Below are 21,121 nucleotides of genomic sequence, written 5' to 3' on the forward strand. Positions count from 1 at the left end.
GAATCATGTTTTGACTATGTTTAACCCTTTATGACTATGTGTTAAACTAGTGGAGATGAGAATGTATTGTTTTTAACACTTTTCTTCAAGATAATACCCTATGTAAGCAACCGAGGATTTTATTCAAACTAGTAGGAAAATTAGAATTTCCCTACTAGTTTGTCGAGAGCTACTCTTGCTGTTTATGCTATGCTTTTACACAAAAATGATGTGAATTCTTAGGTTTTCTTCAAATCTAGTATGCTTGGGTTATGTAGTTGAGATTGTGGTTAAATGAGGGATGTTTAAGAGCATGAATCTACCAAAGCTGCTAGCTGTCCATGGCAGTGCAGAAAATTCGGCACTGCACTCTGTTTTGCTTCTTCAACCAGTCCATTTCATCCCCATTTTTTATTTGCATCTTGAGCTCAACAAAAGTTATTTGTTTGTATCCAAAGATTGAAAACAAGGGACAAAACACCAGCCATCTTGTGAGCTTTATTAGTTCATTTAATTTTGGTTCCAACAATTTACTAACAAGTTAATTAAATAGTATTTCAATAGTGAAATTTCCAGATTTTTGATACTTCCTTCCTCTCTTCCATTTCTAAGTCAATTCCTATCATTTGTACATTCTTAACCCACGATCTTCATATATCTTTCTTGTAGAAAGATCAATGGCCTTTATTGGACAGCAAGCATGCTATTAGTCATTTTCATGAATTCCTTTAGAATGCTTGAAATGAGGAGTTTTAAAGTTTTGGCTTAGTGCAAAGTATGGAGAGAAGTTAAATGGGTTGAGGTTGTGCTTTGCTTTTTGATTTTCGCTAAGTGAAGAGTAGGTAAGGAAAGTGCTTTGTATTTATTGTATTTGACATGATTTTATTATAAATATTGCTCTATACATGGAAGGTACATACTGAATTGGTGTGTTGTCCTCTAATGGTACTCCATATAACACAAACTCATTGGTATAGTTGCTAGTAAATGAGTGGAAGGTGAGGTTAGAGGTGTATGCGTGTACCATTTCACTTAATCGTCTGAACTTTTCTAGTATATATGCACTTGTGGGATTTAGATCAGAGAAATTTAGAGAAGAAGTAAACAATGATAATAGAAATACTACTTTACAAAGTTACATAGTATAATGGACTTGTCAAAAGATGACAAGGAAGAGAGAAGTCAGAATGCTTGAGCAGTGTAGACACAAAAATGAAAATGCATTTGTGTATGTATGCTATTAATGTTTCTAATACCAACAAAGTGTATAATGCATGCTAAATTCAAAGCAGTTACTTGCAATTTCCTTGATCAACATTACATGTAGTTGAGATTTGGTAAAAGTTATTTATTTGGTAAACTTTTACATCGAACTAAGTATTGATTGATGCTTAGGCCTTGCTATTTTTATTCGATTCTGAGCCGAGCTTAGAATTATAACTAGCTAGAATACTTTGTGCACTAGTATAAATCCATTTTCTTTCATATTGCTATTTTTTTGAAATGAAACTACACTACATAAATCATTCAATACAATATGAATCTCAATTTGTTTTTTGTTTCTGTACTAAATACCGAGGCGTAATTAACCTCTAAAATTCGAGTGCTATAAATATATATATTCAAATAAAAACTTGTTTTGAAAAATAACATGGAAATATAGAATTGATTGGCCTTAAGGCATCCACCAATACCGCCATCTTTTTATTCTTTGGCTGGGGGAAGCTAGCAATCTAGGGAAATACTGTGGAGAAATGATCTGCTTATGATTTACAGTCCACTAACTGATTATCTGCATATAGAGTTTAATTTATCTTACAATATAAAAAGCTTTACAATTAATTAATTATCATAGCAAACTATATAAATATATATTAGGGGTGTATATATAAGTAGGTATGTATTTCAGTTTGTATGACAACTGTTTGTAATTTCTGTTTGTGATCAACCAAACATTTATCTTTGTATATGATCTATAAACATATACTTTTAAGAATAAAGTTGTTCTAGGCTATTTGTGTTATTACTTTTAAGTTAAACATTTTTATTACTACTCATATTCCAGGACCATACTAAGTATGCCCCTTTTGCCTTCAACGAGTGCCTCCTCTCAACTATCCCATCCTACTAACATAAACCTTCGTAAGCCTCTTCATACACAACAAGTTTCCATCAATTTAGTTATGGGGCTTTTGCTTGACTTGATTAACGGTTAAAATGCAGAAAGCAAACATCTTCAAGATATGTAAGAGCCATATACATGCGTAATCTCTGTATGAAGTTCAAATAAAAATTCAGTTTCAGCTATTCTTCAAAATTTTCAACTCGAGTTGAACCCTAAAATCATTTTTTCATTAAGGGAAATGAAAAGATACCATGCATGTACCTAACAAAATTAAAATGCATTGTGTATATATGCTATTAATGTTTCTAATACCAACAAAGTGTATAATGCATGCTAAATTAAAAGTAGTTTCTTGCAATTTGTTGGTTACTTTTAGTGTCATGTAGTTGAGATTTGGTAAAAGTAATTTTATTAATTGGAAACTTTTAGATTGAACTAAGTATTGATTGATGTTTAGCCCTTGCTATTTTTTGTGCTTGTCTGAGCCGAGCTCAAGCTTATAACTAGCTAGCCTACTTTGTGCACTAGTATACTTTTATTTTATTTCAAATTGCTATTTTTTTGAAATGAAATTACACTCCATAAATCATTCAATACAATACTACATGAAATTTAATGAAAGGGAGGAACTCAACCCAATTGTTGCTTCCATCCATATATCTTTCATGTAGAAAACTCAATGGCCTTTATTGGACAGCAAACATGCAATTTGAATCAATGCTCTAGTTATTTACGAGGATTCTTGAAATAAGGAGTTTTAAAGTTTGGCTTAGTGCTAAGTATGGATAGAAGTTAAATGGTTTGATGTTGTGCTTTGTAGTTGATTTTTCCTAAGTGAAGAGGATGTAAGGAAAATGCTTTGTAGTTGAAATTATATAGTTGGTTTATGCAATTAAGATTGTGATTAAAATCATTACTCCTATATTTTTTTTTGCTTTTATTTGTATATTTTCTTTTGTGGATTGATTTTGTTTGTGTTGTATTATGGTATTGAGATTTAATCTGAAAATTACTTGGATTTTTGGGTGCAGATTGTAGGACGGACGTCGAGTGCTTTTGATTGAAAAGCACTTGACTGAGCCCGACGGGCTTGTTGGTGAGCCATTTGACTCAGGGGTGAGCTGAAACAATTTTAGTTGGGGATTGAAGGTAACGAATACCCATACACAGCTGCAAATCCTTTTTCCTTTCATTTCATGAATTCTCAAAACATAGATGGATGTTTTGTTGTTAGTGTTATTATATATGCTAGACCTTCTGAGTTTGGAAAGAAATATGAATTATTATTAGATAATCACTCTAAGTCAAGTGTATTCTACTTACCAAATTCTCTTGGAGTTGGTTTTTTGTTTTGGGTGATGTTGTTCATTTGTAAGTCTATATATAGCATGTGTATATACATACATACACACACTCACACACACACACACATGGATATATATATATATATATATGAGTGAAGGTGGACATGTAGTTGGCCATCGACGGTTAATACTAACACAAATCAAACATTATCTATCCAGTATTGATAAATACATATATATCAATACACATCAATATTTTGTATAAGGGATGACTGCATGGTCATATCAAGTATTCTCCCTTTACTTGACATATGATGAATTATCTTAATTTAGCATCTCGCTCTGAGTTGTCATCTGTTAGTGTTAAATTCTGTATTACTAATTACTATATAGGGGTTTTTATTTATTTATGATAAACTCCTGTTTGGACAACTAGGGACTACGTAGCTAGCGTCATCATCGAACTTGACTCACGTTAATTCAGATGACAACTTATCCGGTACCAATCTTTGGAGAATATGGAGTCACATAATGTCATAAACAGAACGATATTTATGTTTAGTCAGCCAATTATCCCTGAAAAAAAATTGGCACTAGAAACCTTCTGAGATACTTAGCTAGCCACATTCATAAATGCTCTTCAAGTTAAACATTTATTCTCCTATCCCAACATTTGGCCTATGGTTAGTTATTCCTCGAACTTATATAATTACGGTCTCTGCTTATCTAACTTTCTTTCCCACAATATCTTTGTTTAGATGGACAAAAGTTGGATAAATAACCCCGATAGACTTGTATCACCTGCATACGCCGAAGACGTTAAATATTTCCTCACACAAGCACGAAACCATGTAAATGGAAAGGATCGCATTCGGTGTCCATGTCTTGCATGCCTTAACAATTTGTAGCTGCCTATATTTGAGGTGGAAACCCATTTGTTTATTAAAGGGATCAACCCAGATTACACCCAGTGGATATTTCATGGGGAGGAGGAGACAATATTGTATGTCAGTGATGATGATATTGGTGACGATATCATCCAAGAAGACGATTACATAGATGACATGCAGCATATGTTGGATGACATTCGGGCAAGCATCTTGGTTGATGTGCTCGAAGATAGCACTCTTGCACCAAATAGGCCACCAATAACTGTAGATTCACCAGCACCATCTTTTGACCAGCTACTAGAGGATGCCCGACGTCCCCTTTTTGACGGGTGTACAAAATTTTCAAAGCTGTCATTCGTTGTCAAGTTGTTACACATCAAATCAATCGGTGGATGGTCAATTAAGTCATTTGATATGCTCCTTGATTTGTTGCGGTCTGCCTTTCCTGATGCCCTCTTGCCACAATCATATGAGGAGTCAAGGTCTTTGGAGCGCGGTTTGGGCTTCAAGTACCACAAAATCCATGCGTACCCCAACGACTGCATCTTATTTTGGAAGGAAAATGCCGCTCTTAATGAATGCCCTGTATGCAAGGCTTCGAGGTGGATACCAAATACACACAAGTCACGCGCAATACCTCAAAAAGTGTTGCGTCACTTTCTTTTGAAATCGAGATTGTAGCGTCTCTTTATGTCTGCAAAGATAGCAGGTGATATGCGATGGCACCAAGAACAACAGACGGTAGAAGCTACTTGTATGAGACATCTGGCCGACTCTGAGTGCTTGAAGAAATTTGATGAACATCATGGTTGGTTCGCTGCGGATCCTCGCAATGTTAGGCTCGGTCTGGCAAGTGATGGCTTCACTCCCTTCAACAACTTGGCTAAACCTCATAGCATTTGGCCAGTGATCCTTGTCCCTTATAACTTGCCCCGTGGTCATGCATGGAAGACCAATTCTTCATGACATCTCTGATTATTCCTGGCCCAAGGTCACCAGGGAATGAGATCGATGTTTACTTGCAACCGTTGATCGATGAATTGCTTGAATTTTAGGAAGATGGGGTACCTACATATGATGCCTCAACTAAGGAGACGTTTATGTTGCATGCTGTCTTATTGTGGACAATCAATAATTTTCCTGCCTACGGGAATCTATCTGACTGGTCAACAAAGGGAAAATTGGCTTATCTATCTTGTAATGCCGACACAGACTCCAATTGGTTGAAATATGGCCGAAAACATTATTATATGGGACATCGACGTTTCTTACCACCAGATCACATATGGAGAAGGAGGAAAGGGTTGTTCAACGGTAGAGAAGATCATCGTATGCCACCAAGGGATATAGGAGTTGACGACATTCAAAATCAATTGCAGATGATTGGGGATGTTCAGTTTGGCAAATCTCATAGGAAGAAAAAATGCACTGCTGAAGAGTTGAACTGGACAAAGTGTAGCATATTCTTCATGTTACCTTATTGGTCAACAGTTCTTCTTCGGCATGATTTAGATGTTATGCATAATGAGAAGAATATTGCCAATAACATATTATTCACTTTAATGAACAGTCCAGAAAAAACAAAGGATAACATCAATTCAAGGCGTGACTTGGAAATTTTGGGCTATAGAAAAGAATTACACTTGAGTCGTGATGGTGATCGTGTAACAATACCACATGCACTTTACACACTACACGGAGATGAAATGAATAAATTTTGTGAGTGGCTGTCTGATATCAAATTTTCAGATGGGTTCGCTTCCAATATCTCGAACTGTGTTTCTTTACGTGATTGCAAAATCTCAGGGTTGAAAAGCCACGACTGTCACGTTTTCCTTCAAAGGCTACTCCCCATTGCTGTTGGAGGGTATTTAAGAAGTGACATTGCCTTGGCTTTGACTGAACTTGGTACTTTCTTCAAAGAGTTGTGCGCTCGAACACTGGATGTGAATCGCCTATCCCAACTCCAAACTGATATCGTCACCATTCTATGCAAACTGGAGATGATATTCTCTTCTTCCTTTTTCGATGTTATGGTCCACCTAGCTGTCCATTTATCCCGTGAGGCCAAACTTGGAGGTCTAGTACAATATAGGTGGATGTACCTATTTGAAATGTATCTCGGCAAATTCAAGCGGTATGTTAAGAATAAAGCCAGCCCAGAAGGTTCAATAGCCGAGGCCTACATTCACACCGAATGCTTGGCATTTTGCTCCATGTACCTCAAAGACATTGAGACGAGGTTTCGTCAAGCGGACCGCAACATTGATGCTGATGAAGAGGAAATATTAGATGGGTTCAGTATTTTCAACCAGAAAGTTCGTCCCTTGGGCATAGCTTCTAACGTGCAATTAGAAGATAAACTCTTTAGGGCAACTATCTGGTACGTGTTCAACAATTGTGCGGAGATTGGACCTTATATAGAGTAAGCATGAAATATGTCTACTTAAAAATTAACAAACCATTTGATCTTAACAAGTTGTTATGAACCCAATACCAGCTAATTTGAATATTTTGCTTCGCCTCGGTGCACCAAATGCAGGGAACACTACGAGAAATGTAAGGTGCAACACCCAAATTGCATCGATCGCATGCATCAAACTGAGTTTCCAACTTGGTTCAAACAACGTGTAAGTTCTTATCCATCCCTATCTACGTTGAATCCTAGCCCTTAAATTTTATATGTTCTGGAATGACGAAAATAAACATTGTGAAATTTCAATAATTTTGGTGTAGATTCAGGAACATCATACCTCGCATACAATTGATGTGTCTGCTGATCTGTATGCGTTAGTTTGTGGGCCTGACCGTTGGGTTGCAACATATGCCGCTTGCATAATAAATAGAAAAATGTTTCATACGAAGCAGCGCTAACTTCGTCGGCGTACACAAAATTCTGGGGTGTTGGTAACCGGTGATGATGCCACAAATAACATGGACTTCTATGGTGTTATTAATAATATCGTAGAGTTAAGCTACATAGAGTGGCGTCGGGTATACCTGTTTGAATGTGATTGGTTTGACATTGGTGATAGAAAACAAGGGGTGCGGGTGAATGACCATATGATTAGGAATATGACTTGGTATAAGGATGAACCATTTGTGTTGGCAAGTCAGGCTGATCAATGTTTTTACATAAGAGATTTAAGGGCGAAAGGGAGTTGGGGTGTTGTGCAGAACTATACAAATAGGAATGTATACAGCATTCCGCCACTGCCGAGTGTTCTCGAAGATATTGATGGCGAATCAAGTACTCATGATGCCGATCAAGAAAATGAGTCGTCATACTTTTATGAACAAATGCAGTGTGATAATACAGATCAAGTGGCGATTCCATTGAACAGGCCTGATATACTACCTAGCCATGTTGATGTATGAGAAATCATGGATCCGGATGGTCAATGCATACATTGCACAGGCTTTATTAATGATGTCATGATCACTTCTGATTCTGGAAATGCGGCCAGTGAGGGGGAATATTCAGATGAGGAGGACCTATCAACATATGAGGGGGAATATTCAGATGAGGAGGAGGACTCAAGAGAGGTTGAGTCTGTGTCAGATTTATAATTACAATCCAGGAAGTTCGTTCATTTAAGGTTGAGCTTTTAGATTTCTTGTTTGAAATTCCCATGTGTACATAGACATCCGACAATATGAGATTGTTTGAAATTGGTATGTGTATATGGAAAAATCAATATGATATTGTATGAAATATATGTTTTGATCTATTTCTTACCACAATGAAGGATTTGCTTTCTCCTAGCTCGAACTACTTATCATGAACAAACTTTTGGAGGGAAGTATTAAGCTTTTACAACATTCATACCTAATTTAAACGAAGTCTAAAATGTGATTTTATTTGCTTCAGGTGACGTTCAAATCGGGAGGCTGCACGAGGAGCACTATGCATTATCAAGGTATATATTTTGACAATTCAGTTATTCCTTTGTCTATGTTATGCTCATAATGTAAGCATTAGTTTACCCCAAAGTAATTGAAAATGGTAGATAAATGATACTTTTTACGAACCTGTCTGTGACCTTGAGATTATTATGTTCAATTGACTTATCAATTTAATCATAATGTTATTAACTCGTACTCGTGCAGGTAACCAATTGAGACCCAGTTCCAGAGGTGTAGGGAGACTTCGAGGTATTCGTGGAAGGCATTATATACCATACTCAGGTCGTCACATGCGATCACGTGGTGCGAAAATATCTTCATATCACAGCACAGAGGAGTGTAATCAATCCTCCTCGGATGACTCAACACAGCCCCTAAGTCCCCCACCATGCGCCAACCCAAATCACGCGCCAGAACCTATTCAAGAACCCCCACCAAATGCAATGGAACAATCACCTCCTATAGAACAAACTGGTGCATGTTTTTCCAATGCTTTAATTTTGAGGGCGTTATAATGTTTGTATGTGTTATTAAGTAGGAATATTCCACATTACCCTTAAAAACACTAATGTTTTGAACCTTGAAATACAGCTGAAGATGCCCCCATGGAGGTTGTAGCAACGCAGGAACAGAGGAAATGAACTCGTGGGCCAGCTAAATGCATTTTCTTTGAGAAGCTAAGGAAGAACCGGAAAGTGCAATTGAAGATAAACGATGGTGAGACAGCCCCATGTTGTGAACACGTTTCTATGTTCACAACACGAGTATCATGGATTGTTAAACAATATTGCGACATGAGTTACAAGCGTTGATCGGATGTCCCACAAGCCATTAAAGAAGAGCTCATCGACCGTGTTCGGGTAAGTCATTGGTTACTTTTAGTGATTATTTGAAAGTTGTTTATGTAGTATAATCGTCGCCCAAATAACGAGATGGCACATAATTATTTGCATGCTGCCTTATGTAAAATGACTTTGTGTTTGACTAGGAACGCAAAAACCACCGATTGACGGTGACAAAGGCCCTACGTAAGCGCTTCAACTCCTTCCATCACAACTTGCACAAGATTTATCAATCATATGGAAGCCACGAAGTAGCGTTGGCTCATGGAACTAGCTTGGTGGACCCCATTGTATGGGTGAAGTTGTGTAGAAGGTGGGGCAGCGATGACTTTAAGGTACATATGCTCTTTCTCACATTAAACCATATATCTATCAATTGAATATGTATAAATATTGTTGTGGCAAATCTGTTTGTTTATCATAAGTAATCTTTTCCTGATGCATATGGTAGAAAATTTCAGCCCAAAATCGGGAGAACCAAAACAAGCAGGCGATTAATCACACATCAGGACGTAAATCATTTGTCCGATTACTTGAGCAAAATGTATATCTAAGGAAAAACAATCTTTTCATTTGAATAGGCTTGTGAAAATGCACTTTACTTGGAGATTTTAGTGACAGTATTACATTACTGTTGGGTAGTGGTTACTCATAGCTTTTGGGCTTAAAATCCACGTCTCCCACAGAATAACGTTTTCTTATATATATATATATATATATTATATTCTTATACTCATTGCTCACACATGTTGCGCACTAAGAATGGGAATTTGGTTGACTTCTACAAGGAGACGCGCTGGTCAAAGAAGAAGAATAAGTTTGTCACAGATGCTACAGAAGATACTTATGTGAGTAGTACACTTACAGAAGTTGGGATTTATGTTTCTTTCTATACGTGATAAATGCATACATAGCACTGAACCTAGATTTGTTAATAATCGTTTTTTTGTCAATGTGCAGAAGGAGATGCAAGGTAGGTTGGATGGCTTAGGACTAGAGCAACATAGTGATGAGGCAGTAGCGACTGTCTTTAGGGAGGTCCTTGGCCATCGACCTGGATATGCACGAGGACTTGGGGAGATGGTCATCCCCGAGTCAAGTAGACAACGTGACAAACTTCAAATGCAATAATACCTGTCTGAGGTTGAAAAACACAAAAAAGATTCTGAACAATATAAGAAAGATGCTGAACAATATAAGAAAGATGCTGAAGACTACAAGAGTCAGCTGGATGAAATGAGGACAGAGATGCGGGCTCTTAGGGAGCATTAGATACAGAATGACAACCTTATGCAGTCTTTCTTTAGGGCTTTTCCGTCGTTCACTGAGTCAGTTCGACAGACTCAGTGTAACGATTCCCCCGACCCATAAGGGGCTTCTCATATTTTGAAAGTTTTTGGGTGATTTTTTGTTAGTCAATATGACATCGGGGAGATAAGAAGTTTGGGTGTCCTTGATCTTTTGGGTGGTTTTTTGTTAGTCTATACGACACTGGGCAATATATATATATATATAGTACATACTATATATATATAATAGGATCTATGTCTACACCGGGGAGATAACAAGTTTGGGTGTCCTCTTTTTGAGAAGGTTTTGAGCATATCTCAGACTCCATACCTAAACCATTAAGTGTAGGTCAGGTTCTATGGCTATCTAGTGTCCATGTCCCTTTTATTCACTAGTAGACCGGGGCTGAGATCTATATCACGTTCATAATAGTAAAGTTAAATCCCAGTGTAAGTTCCTTAATTTGGAACTTCATATTTCTCACCCAAACGGTACAAATACTTGTTGACTATTTCTTCCTATTTCACATCTAATTCAGTTTGATATGCTGTGCAGTGATGTGGTGTGTGAATGCAGATGATGGGATGTGGCTTGCAACACAGTGCAGGACGAAGGTTGTTTTTTGTTAATTTGTTGTCTGTACTTCCATCAAACACTCATGGATTATATTTTGTGGTATATAACATGAGCATTGGATGGAAGTCATTTTTCTATAGTCCTTCTAGATTGACACTATGTATTCTGTTTGTAGTTACAGAATATGCCACTTGATGAATTGGAGTTGGCTGAACTACGGGGAACAATTCAAAGAGTAAGTTGTCCCATTTATCTAATTGATTTTATTTTTATTCTTTATGTCTAAAGTTTTATATGACTTATCACAAAAATACAAATTTTGTTGTTCAACCACAAGGTGTATAAGGCAAATTGAGCACTTGGCCTTAGCCCCATGAATCCTAATATTTTATATAAAAATTTAATATCATTTTTATAATGAAATGAGATAACTTGAACTAAATTGAATTGAAGTGTAAGTGAGTTTCCAATCTAAACTGGTGCACATCGGCAGAATTTACGGTGGATGACGCATGCATTGTCCATAGAGACCGAAGAGATCATGGGGCTTCTTCTCGGTGATATTGAGGTTCAGTCTTTGTTTCCCATTTCCCATTTTTTTTTTCTGTTTTTACGTTTTTGTTTTATCTTCAGCAAGAATTAAGATAGCTTCTTGGGTTTGGTGCTTGTACTTGGAGTGGAGCTTGAATAGTTGAAATATGTAGGATTTGGGTTGTTCCTATATGGTTTTTTGTAATTCTAGTCATTCGTTATCTTCTCTCTGTTTGTATCGTTGCACTGGGATTTAGATTCTTAGTACATGTTGGTTTTATATATGTATCTGCATGAAAGACCAATGTGGTTTTAGAACTTTGGCCCTAGTTATAAATGATGTGCAAGATTTTTTCATTTAAAGTTGGGGCTTGCATAGAGTTGATTTTACTGTTCGTAAATGATCAGTGATCTTGACTGGCAATGTGAATGACTATTTGTGTTTAAAGATGCTAGTAAATGGTTGCTTTTTTACTTTGGCCATGTTTTTTTTATGGGTAAGAGATTTTTTTGATAGCTAAGAACCTATAAAAAATAAATTTTGGCGAAAGCCTTTGAAGAACGTGGGTCTTTGCTCCACAAACATCCATACATTGATGTTCCTATCTACGAGAACAAGCATTGCATATAATAGAAGGTGAATACAGTTTGCTGTCAAATTTTATCTCATGAACTTACCAAGCTATATGGTAGCTAGATGAGAGGCATATAGTAGGTCTATATGAACATCATGAGATGTTCCCTAACTAAACCTTATTGTTGCTGATAGCTAGGCGGCTGCGTGTTTGGGTCGCTCTTCTATACTCATGAAATATGCATAATGTGGTTGCTCCAAATTTTAAGCACTTTGGATCTGTGATTGAATATTAGATACTGTGATTCATGTTTGGGCTAGTCAAAATTTGAGAACCTGGATCTCAATCCAAACTCTATATTTAGATGCCAACTCCCCAGGTCTCATTGATAAAGAATCTATTTTTGTACTTAAATGTTTCCTTTAAGATAATGGGTTAGGACCCTAAGATAATGCTCACATAATGACGCTCCTCTTTCATGTGATGTTGTGAAATTAACTTGAGAAAACAGAATGACCACGTTTACTGGAAGAATAACAAGAGTAATTGGGTGGTATCATTCTCATCCTCATGTTACAGTTCTTCCTTCCCACGTTGGTATGCATCCTACTATTTTTCTTGGTTTATTTTCTGTTATATGTTCCAATATTGTTGTATTCTCTTGAATCTTTTACCTTTGAATCTTACTTTACTAATCGATATAGTGCTTTAGGCCTATCTGTCCTTTTAGTATGTACCACAAGATGATCTTTTGGCTCCATATGCAATTATCGTGAAAGTGAAAGTGATAAAGGATGATATATATTCAAGGAAGGTTTGACTAAAAAAATGCTTTGTACTTTTTTCAGATGCGCGAACTCAGGCAATGTATCAACTTTTGGACGCTGGGTTTATCGGGCTGATATTTTCCTGTTTAAGTGAAGATGTACACTAGGTATGTGTTAAATGCAAGGGTATTCAGGAAGTAGCCTTGTAAACAAGCTCTTTTCCCATTCTCACTTGGGGTGATTTTAAACGTGCTATGTTTTCTATGAGTATTTGGAGGAAAAAGGGGTTCTTGGTCAGAGTATTAATCTTTTTTCCTTTTCAGTTATTTATAGTGTGGATAATATCTAGTGGCCTCAATATCTGGGAAGTTGTTGTCTGTTAGTTTGAAGTTTTACACTGAGTTTTATGTCCTTGTGCAGATATCTGATGGCCTAATTATACAGTAAATTCCTAATGCTGAACCTATATGTTTAACTGTTTTTTCAATCGATAAACAGATAATTTTATTGATGGAAAAAGGTAGGCATAGCCCAAGTACACGGGACATATATACTTATTTTTCTTGTAAACGTGTCAACTTGTAATGAATTAAGTAACCTGCTTAAGTTTGTTGTAATTAGTAATATTATTCTGTTTTGGACCCATCTACATGCAACCTAATTTGCAAAGTCAGATTTGTACTCTCAAGTCATGCTAACATGATCATCAGTACCATTTTGGAATATATCTAATTAATTAATTAGTGATATTAATCAATCTAGATACGGATAATCAAGAAAGTGAAACCCTAAATAATATAATTTTGAAAACAAAAGTACGTGCAGATTGTCCAAACAGCTAGCTAAAGGTAAACACGCTAGGGCTTCAGAGGAAGATTTCATATTCCTTATGCCTTCGATCGATTGTTTCCCAGTTTTCTTTTCTTTCTGCAGGCCAGGAGTGTCTTTTCAGAGTAATGGATTGAGATGGATTGAGTTTGTGGGATGTTGTGGGGTTACGAGCAGTACTATTTATTTAACTGATTTCCATGTCTTTTGCTTTATATATATATATATTAATGTGCAATTAGGGGACTCTCGATTTTGGACGGGTCAAGGTTTTGCCCTATAGATATTTATGTGTATATATCATGTTGAGTCAGAATGTCACTAGGGGGTGCCCAACCAAATGTATTTATGAGATGCTTTTTGAGGTTGTGTATAGGGATGTGACGATCATGGAAATTATATGCTAGCTAGAATTGGTATGATAAATGATCTTAATTAATAGAATTTATGAGATGCTCTTGCATGCAGTACTAGTTCTGATTATTGTACCCAGATTCGTATTTGAATGAAGTTGAATGCTCTATATATCAAGATTGTATATATATATCTCATGCTCTTATTAGTTAATTAAATAGAATTCAACACAGTTGCAGCACAATAACAAGTGTGGTTCTGACAGCAATATACAATCTGTCGAGACCTAATTTCTGTTCCACCTGCCTTTCTGGGGTTATATGCTGAACCTTATGTTTCTCCAGACTCTGTGCTCTTCAATATGAAACACGCCAAGAGATGGCTGCTGCTGCTTTGGCCTACAAATGCTTGGGGGTGGCATACTAGAGCGTGGTTTATTGTCCAAACAGCTAGCTTTTGGGCTCTTATATCATTCAATAAATTGTCAAACTTTGGGTGTAGTGTACACTTCTGGTAGGCCATCCATTTCCATCCTGAAATTATATATATATATATATATATATATAAATCTTTTATTCTCATCATTTATACACCACACACTATATTTTTCTCAAAATTAGAGGCATTTATATACATATTCATGGATTCTTTCATGAGAGAGGTCCGGACAATATTTCCAAGCATGTGCAGGGAAATTTGAGTGGAAATTTCACAAATATATTTTTCAATTTGGGGTTCATTCGTTTTTCATCTAGTCATAATGTCATCAAACCTATCTCGAGCAATCTTCTGGTACTGAATTTTTTTGTTTTCCTTGATGTTGTGCAGTTTTTTGATATTGTCAAATACACGGATGAAGAGTATGAGAACTTGGTAGTGGTTATTTCAATGGATAGTAGAGTTGTGGAACTTGGTAGTGGTTATTTCAGTGGAGTAGAGTTAAACAATTTGTTATGACCGTGATGGTTAGTTATTATTCCAGATGTAGCTCAGTTTGTACTTGATATGAGAATATAATACACCACTCCAATGTATAAATACATGAGTTTGGATGAGTTGATGGATATCATTTGTTTCATGTGTTTTCGATGTTCAACTTGAATGAATGAAGCTTAGAGTTGGTTAAATGTTGCATTTAGGAACAACCAAAAACCAGGCATAGTAAGAAAATTGGGTCAAACAGTTTTACCTGAATACATTTTTCCCAGTGAATTTCAGGTATTTACCGACAAAAAGTTTTCGCCGGTTAATAACTTAAAAACATGATGAGTTTTTACAGCGATGTGGAAATCGCTGCTAAAAACTCATTTCCAGCGAACTGGAAATCGTTGCCAGTTATCTTTCAAAACCAAACGATCATTCTCGGCAATTTTTAAATCGCTGGAACTGAGTTACCCAAAGCGAGAAGTCAGATGCAACGATATATAAATCACTAGTTATTAATAATTGGCGGCGATCTAAAATCGCCGGTTAATTTATGATCGCTGCAAAAGAGTTCCCAAATCAACAAGTCAATTGCAGCGATGTGAAAGTTGCTGGTAAAAGATTAATCCCAGTGAGTTAAAAATCGCCGCCAATTAATTTTGAAAACGAAACGCTAATTTATAGCGATTTTATAATCGTCGTTATTGAGTTATTCCCAATGATGTTATGATCGCTGCGTATGAGTATACGTCAATTGCAGTGATAAAAGTTTGCTGGTAATAAGTTGTAGCAGCGATCTTTTATGGCTGCAACGGTTATTTCATAACCGTTAATCATATTACGGCGATTTCAAAAATCACTGCCAAATTTAATTCCCGGCAATTTTTCCTCTTTTAGCGACAGAAATTAATCGTTGGAATCAATATTTCCCGATGATTAATAAGTGAATCGTCTATTGAAATTGCGGCGATTAAAGACGCTATTTGTGGCGAGTAAAATTCGCTGTGAAAAAATATTTTTGCCAGCGATTTTTGGCTTCCATTGGAGTAGATCTAAAATGGGGTTTTAATACAGGTGAACGTTCAACGATTTGTAAATCGCTAGTAAAGGTTAAAGGCGGCGATTTTGTGGACTTTCTCAGGAAAACATTTTCGCTGGGAAAGGTATTTCCCCTTGTAGTGTAAACTAAGGTTATTGCTATTATGATGAAGAGAGAAGATGAGTGCTAGGAAGATACGCACATTCAAATGCTTCGTTTTATTTTCCATATGCGCAAGGTGGGATTTGTGTGCAAGGAGTGCACAAAATCGACTGTCTTTAGCTTTTTTCAAATAAAAATGAACAAAGCATTAGATATTATGAGGAAAGTAGGGATTAAAAGAGAATCTTATGCAAAAGTTTTTGCAATTTCTCATTAATTTATATATTCTTCTTGACTCATGCCGTATGACATTTTAACAAAAACACAAAAATGCTAGCTGTACCATTTCGTTGCTTTCCAATTTTCTTTGTTTTTCAAATAAAATTTGTGCGAAATAAGAATGTGCATGAGAGATTGAAGTAAGAGTTGCTCACGCACCAGAGCCTAGTCAAGCTCATTCTTGGTCATTGCATGCCAATGAGGACCGTTTTAAGGCCATATTGTTTCTTAAGTCCACGTAAGGTGGCACTTAATGGGACTTCAACCGTTGACATTGCAACCTCTCCCTCAGAAGCAATTGAAGGAAAACGCTCCTCAACATCCTTATTTGCACCCCCTCGGGAACACCTGGAACATCCGTTTCCCCGTTTACCTCTATCACCTCGATAGAATCATCGGAGGTCGAAGATGAGGAGACCAAGGGAGCTAATCTCTCAAATAAAGAGTTTGGAAGGGAGTCGGGAAGCAAGTCAGGATTTGAACAAAAAAAAAAAAGATGGATCCAGGAGCGAATCTAGGTCTTGGGTGCCCTCCACAATAACATTCACTAGGACAACAACGTTTAGCAAAGGCGGTGGATGGCGGGCCTCCCTTCAACGCCCTTTAGGGATGGTGGCAGTAGAAGGAGGCGAGGAACACCTTGTAGTGTCATCGGAACTAACAGAACCGTGGTGAGTGCTTGGTCAACAGTTTTGCCTTGCAACCTCGATATAAGGTCTCTTTCCTTTGGGATCTGAATGACTAGGGGCCACTCAGACTCAGGGATCGTAGAGCCGATGATATTACAGCTGGAGATGTGGGGCCGGTCCAAAATGACTAGGACATGGTCGATGTTCACCGCGTGGGGCCAGTCCATTGCCGGTCTAAATTTTAACTAAAATTTAAAGTTTTGGCTGAAATCAAAACCTCAGAAGATGTTAATTGATATTGAGCTAATCCTTTTAAAATCAAAATAATAATATAATATTATATATTTTAATTTTTTTATATTTTATTAATACATTCTATATATTAATTAATAATTTAATTTTTACTGTACAAATAAATTATTTAACATGAAGACGAAAGGAAGAGAAATGAAGAAGAAATGAAAAGAAAGGAAAGGAAGGGAGAGAGGTGACATGGGAGTGAGTCAGAATACTTTTTAATAAAATATTCTTTTGATTGGTGAATAGTAACTCAGCAAATATAGTTTTGGTTTTTCATTTACTGTAATTCATAATTTGACTTGAAGTGATTTGGTTAGTTCAATACAGTTGATTTTAAAAATTTAGATTTAACTGACATTTGACTTGTACAATTCCAGTGCTAACCACTTTTGAACTAACCAAGTGTGGGTTATCCGTCACCCAAGCATAGACACTGTCCAAACATTACGAGTCCCCCTGGTAGGGAGTACCTCGAAAGAATGCCCATCAGGAACGAGACCATAGGCAGACCTAACTAGGAACTCACATTGGGAAGCCTCATTAGCAGGAAACCCCCAATCGTCTTCGGACGCAGAAAAACTTCCAGTTCCAATTTTTTGACATGTGAGTACTGGGACCCTAGGTCGATGAATCAATATCCCTCATACGAAACTACATTGGTTCCGTTGTGTCTTTTCACATCCTGAACATGAAGGAACTTAGGGATGGTCAAGTATGGGTCTCAACTTCAGCAACATCAAGGGCTTGCCTGCACACAACACAACAAGCCAGATGGGATGGCAGAAATGCAGCCTTTAATCCCGACAAGAGCATCCCGATGTACAACCCAACATCCTCAAGGACCCTGTTATGAGCCCAAATCTAAGGAGTGTAAGGGCTATGTAGGAAGGGGGTATTATTTGTTTAGTCGGGTATTTTCGCACTTTTTGTTTCTTTATTTCAGTTGAGGCGAGACCCAGTCAATGGGCTGTTTAGAGTTAAGGTTCATGTTGTTTATTGGGTAGTTATCTGTAATGCACTAGTCCGTGCACGTAGGGAATTTGCTTCTGTAATGTTCTATTTAAGCCATTTTCTCATATGAATGCAATTTATGAAATTGAGTCCAATTATTGCCGTGTGCACTGGGAGGTCACTGGCTCCTTGAATTGCCAATATTATTGCTTGATTTAATTACAAAGGTCATAACAGACCCCTTCAAACGTGACTATACCTCTACAGGAGTTGGGAAGAATCAACCGGACAAAGTTTGGGACTCCAAGCCATCCTTTGTGGAGTCCAACTGGGTCTGAATGGTGTCTCCAATCCAACTACTCCTTTGAAGGCTAGCTACATGGTGGACAGTGTCTGCCCCAGCGGCAGGTCTAAAGCCATACCCAAATGGGTTCCCATGAGTGTCGTCTAGAGACCGACGTGTATGAGAGGATTAGAAGGTGTTTGTCGCAAGGTTTCTGGGAGCCATGAAGAGTCATGTAAGGCAAGAGGAATCGAGAGAGTGAGAATGGATGGAGAAGAGGAGTAACACAAAGCCTAGATTAAAGGAAGAAGTGAAAGACAAGAATGAGAAGGAAAGAAAAAAGAGAACTCTAGCGGTTATGTGAAGATGAATGGATGAGACGTGGGAAAATAAGGCCAAGGTGGAAAAACCACGTTTTGGAAAGAAGGAAGACCCGTGAACAAAATCCCAAGATTAGCGTTGTACGAAGCGATAGGTGAGAATGTGTCCGGTGAACCGTCGACATGCACTGGTAATAGTTCGTATTTCTAGGAGAGAGCCATGATAGGAATTCGAAAAGAAAAACTCCCGCTATCATGGCTCTCTCCTAGCATATCTTTTGGAATGGTTGAAACTATACAATATCTTTTGGAGATCATAGGATAATGCAAAAGGTTGGCGTGGCTGGGAGGGACCTGATCAAGATTTATCTCCGGAGAGATTCACATTAACATAATAGGTCCCACAAAGATACCTTTGCCGATGGGACACCATTATCTCCAATGTCAAATTCATGAGGAAGACTTATCCCCCACGTACATAATGCAAGATTATTAGACTGATTTTGAGACTTTAGCTTCTCTCACTAACTTAACAATGGATCACTCGAAGTTATTACTCTGTTCATAGGTGACTATTGGAGGCATTGCCCACACTGCTAAGAATTTGTCTAAACTAGGCCTATTGATATAAACACCATTAGCAAGAGTCCAATTGAGAACAAATTGTTCCAAAAGGTTAATTTAATAGCAAAGTAAAGGTATATACTCGAACTTCTTATTAGGCGCACGACCAAAAAAGGGAAATCCGTGTAATCAAATAATTATAGGAAATAGAGTTTGGCATTTCTAAAAGTTCACTCAAAATTTAATGTTATATTTGATTATCTATCGTTCTAAAACCTCAAGGTAATGAAAATTGTAAAATTAATCGCGGGTTTATTTAATTTAATTTTTTATTTTCTAACCATACTTTTTTAGTTTGTCGGTTGTAATAGCTCCAATTTTTACTAGGATTTTGAAAAGCCCAAGCCACATTTATAACATATTTTGAAACAACTGGTCAATGACATAATTGGTGCTACATTCACTACAAGAGATATAGTTTTTTGAGACAAAATTTTGTTTCAAAAAAGTCCAATTTCGTCCCAAAAAAGTTTTGTAGATAAAAATTTTTCGTCTCTATTTTATCTCAAAAAGACCGTCTTAAAAGATTTTTGGAGACGAAATTTAATTTTTGTATCAAAAAATCACTTTTAAGGATGAAATTTGGTTGAACTAGTCAAAGCTGTTTGAACGAGAGTTTTTTTTTAGACGAACCAATTTCATCTTAAAACATTGATCGAATGGAATATTTGTCAGTTCGAACCGACCCTTCCATTCGAACAAATTAAAACTTTGATTCGAACAAATAACCATATTTGATTCTGTTTGAACGAACGGAGTGTTCGAACCAATAATTTTGTTTCAAATGACTTTTGTTTGAATATAAATTATGTCCGTTGGAACAAACATTTTATTTTGTGAAACTCTGTTCGTTCGAATGGTGTTTTGAAAATTAATGTTGCTCAAAGAAATATTTTATTGTTCAAACGTCCGTACGGACTGTATTTCTCGTTAGTCGTTTGATTTGGTTATTTTTTATTTGAATGGATTTATAAATGGTAATATACCATTTGAAATGGTTATGTACCGTTCGAACGGTATTAATCATACATAATAGAATTTAATTAATTAAAAATATCATACTAGTATTACACAAATTGCAATTCAAATGTTTGTCTTTCTATTATTATGTTCAAACATTTGAACAATTGATGGTGGTGGAATAGAGTTTTGTGACATTATTGACTGCAACTGTTCAAGCACAGTGTTTTGTATCTCTGTCCCTAGTCTCATCTGCATATTCTCTTCTAATCTCTCCTCAAGATCTGCTGCTTGATCTAATTGGGTTAGCAACTTTTTTTTCTTGGTTCTCAGTCGTTTTATCTCAAGTGTTGTTTCCTCTAATTCATTAGTCTTGTCGTCATTCGATTTGGCTTGAGAAGAGGATGATAATGTTGGGGATGGCTTCACGCAACGTTTTAAGCCTCTCAAATATCCAGAACGTGATCTAAGAACTTGAGAAAGTATCTGAGCGTTGTTAACAGATAATGCATCATATGGATCCGCAACAGTTTCCTTAAGAGATATCATCTTGTCCTACAAAAATAAAAACATTAAATTTAGTATAAGTAACAAAAATATTATGTCACAATGAAATTAAAGAAACTTAAAATTATATAATTTGTCTCTGCTTGGGGACTGGTCCAAACACCATCATGATTTTTATGTGCTTTAGCATACAATTGGTTCAAATCATAATTAGCAGGTCTTTTTTCTTTCTGCAA

At 36.7% G+C, this 21,121-nt stretch overlaps 1 protein-coding gene across 1 annotated transcript; it reads left to right on the forward strand.

The window, feature by feature from the left end:
* The first annotated feature begins 3,676 nt into the window (after window positions 1-3,676).
* LOC121253386 lies at window positions 3,677-7,676 on the forward strand. Its single transcript, XM_041153405.1, has 5 exons — window positions 3,677-3,697; window positions 4,317-4,883; window positions 4,980-5,147; window positions 5,354-6,723; window positions 7,334-7,676. The coding sequence occupies exons 1-5, from the start codon at window positions 3,677-3,679 to the stop codon at window positions 7,674-7,676; spliced, it is 2,469 nt and encodes an 822-aa protein (XP_041009339.1).
* The last annotated feature ends 13,445 nt before the right edge of the window (window positions 7,677-21,121 follow it).

Source organism: Juglans microcarpa x Juglans regia, chromosome 2S (assembly GCF_004785595.1).
Source record: "Juglans microcarpa x Juglans regia isolate MS1-56 chromosome 2S, Jm3101_v1.0, whole genome shotgun sequence".
NCBI lineage: Eukaryota > Viridiplantae > Streptophyta > Magnoliopsida > Fagales > Juglandaceae > Juglans > Juglans microcarpa x Juglans regia.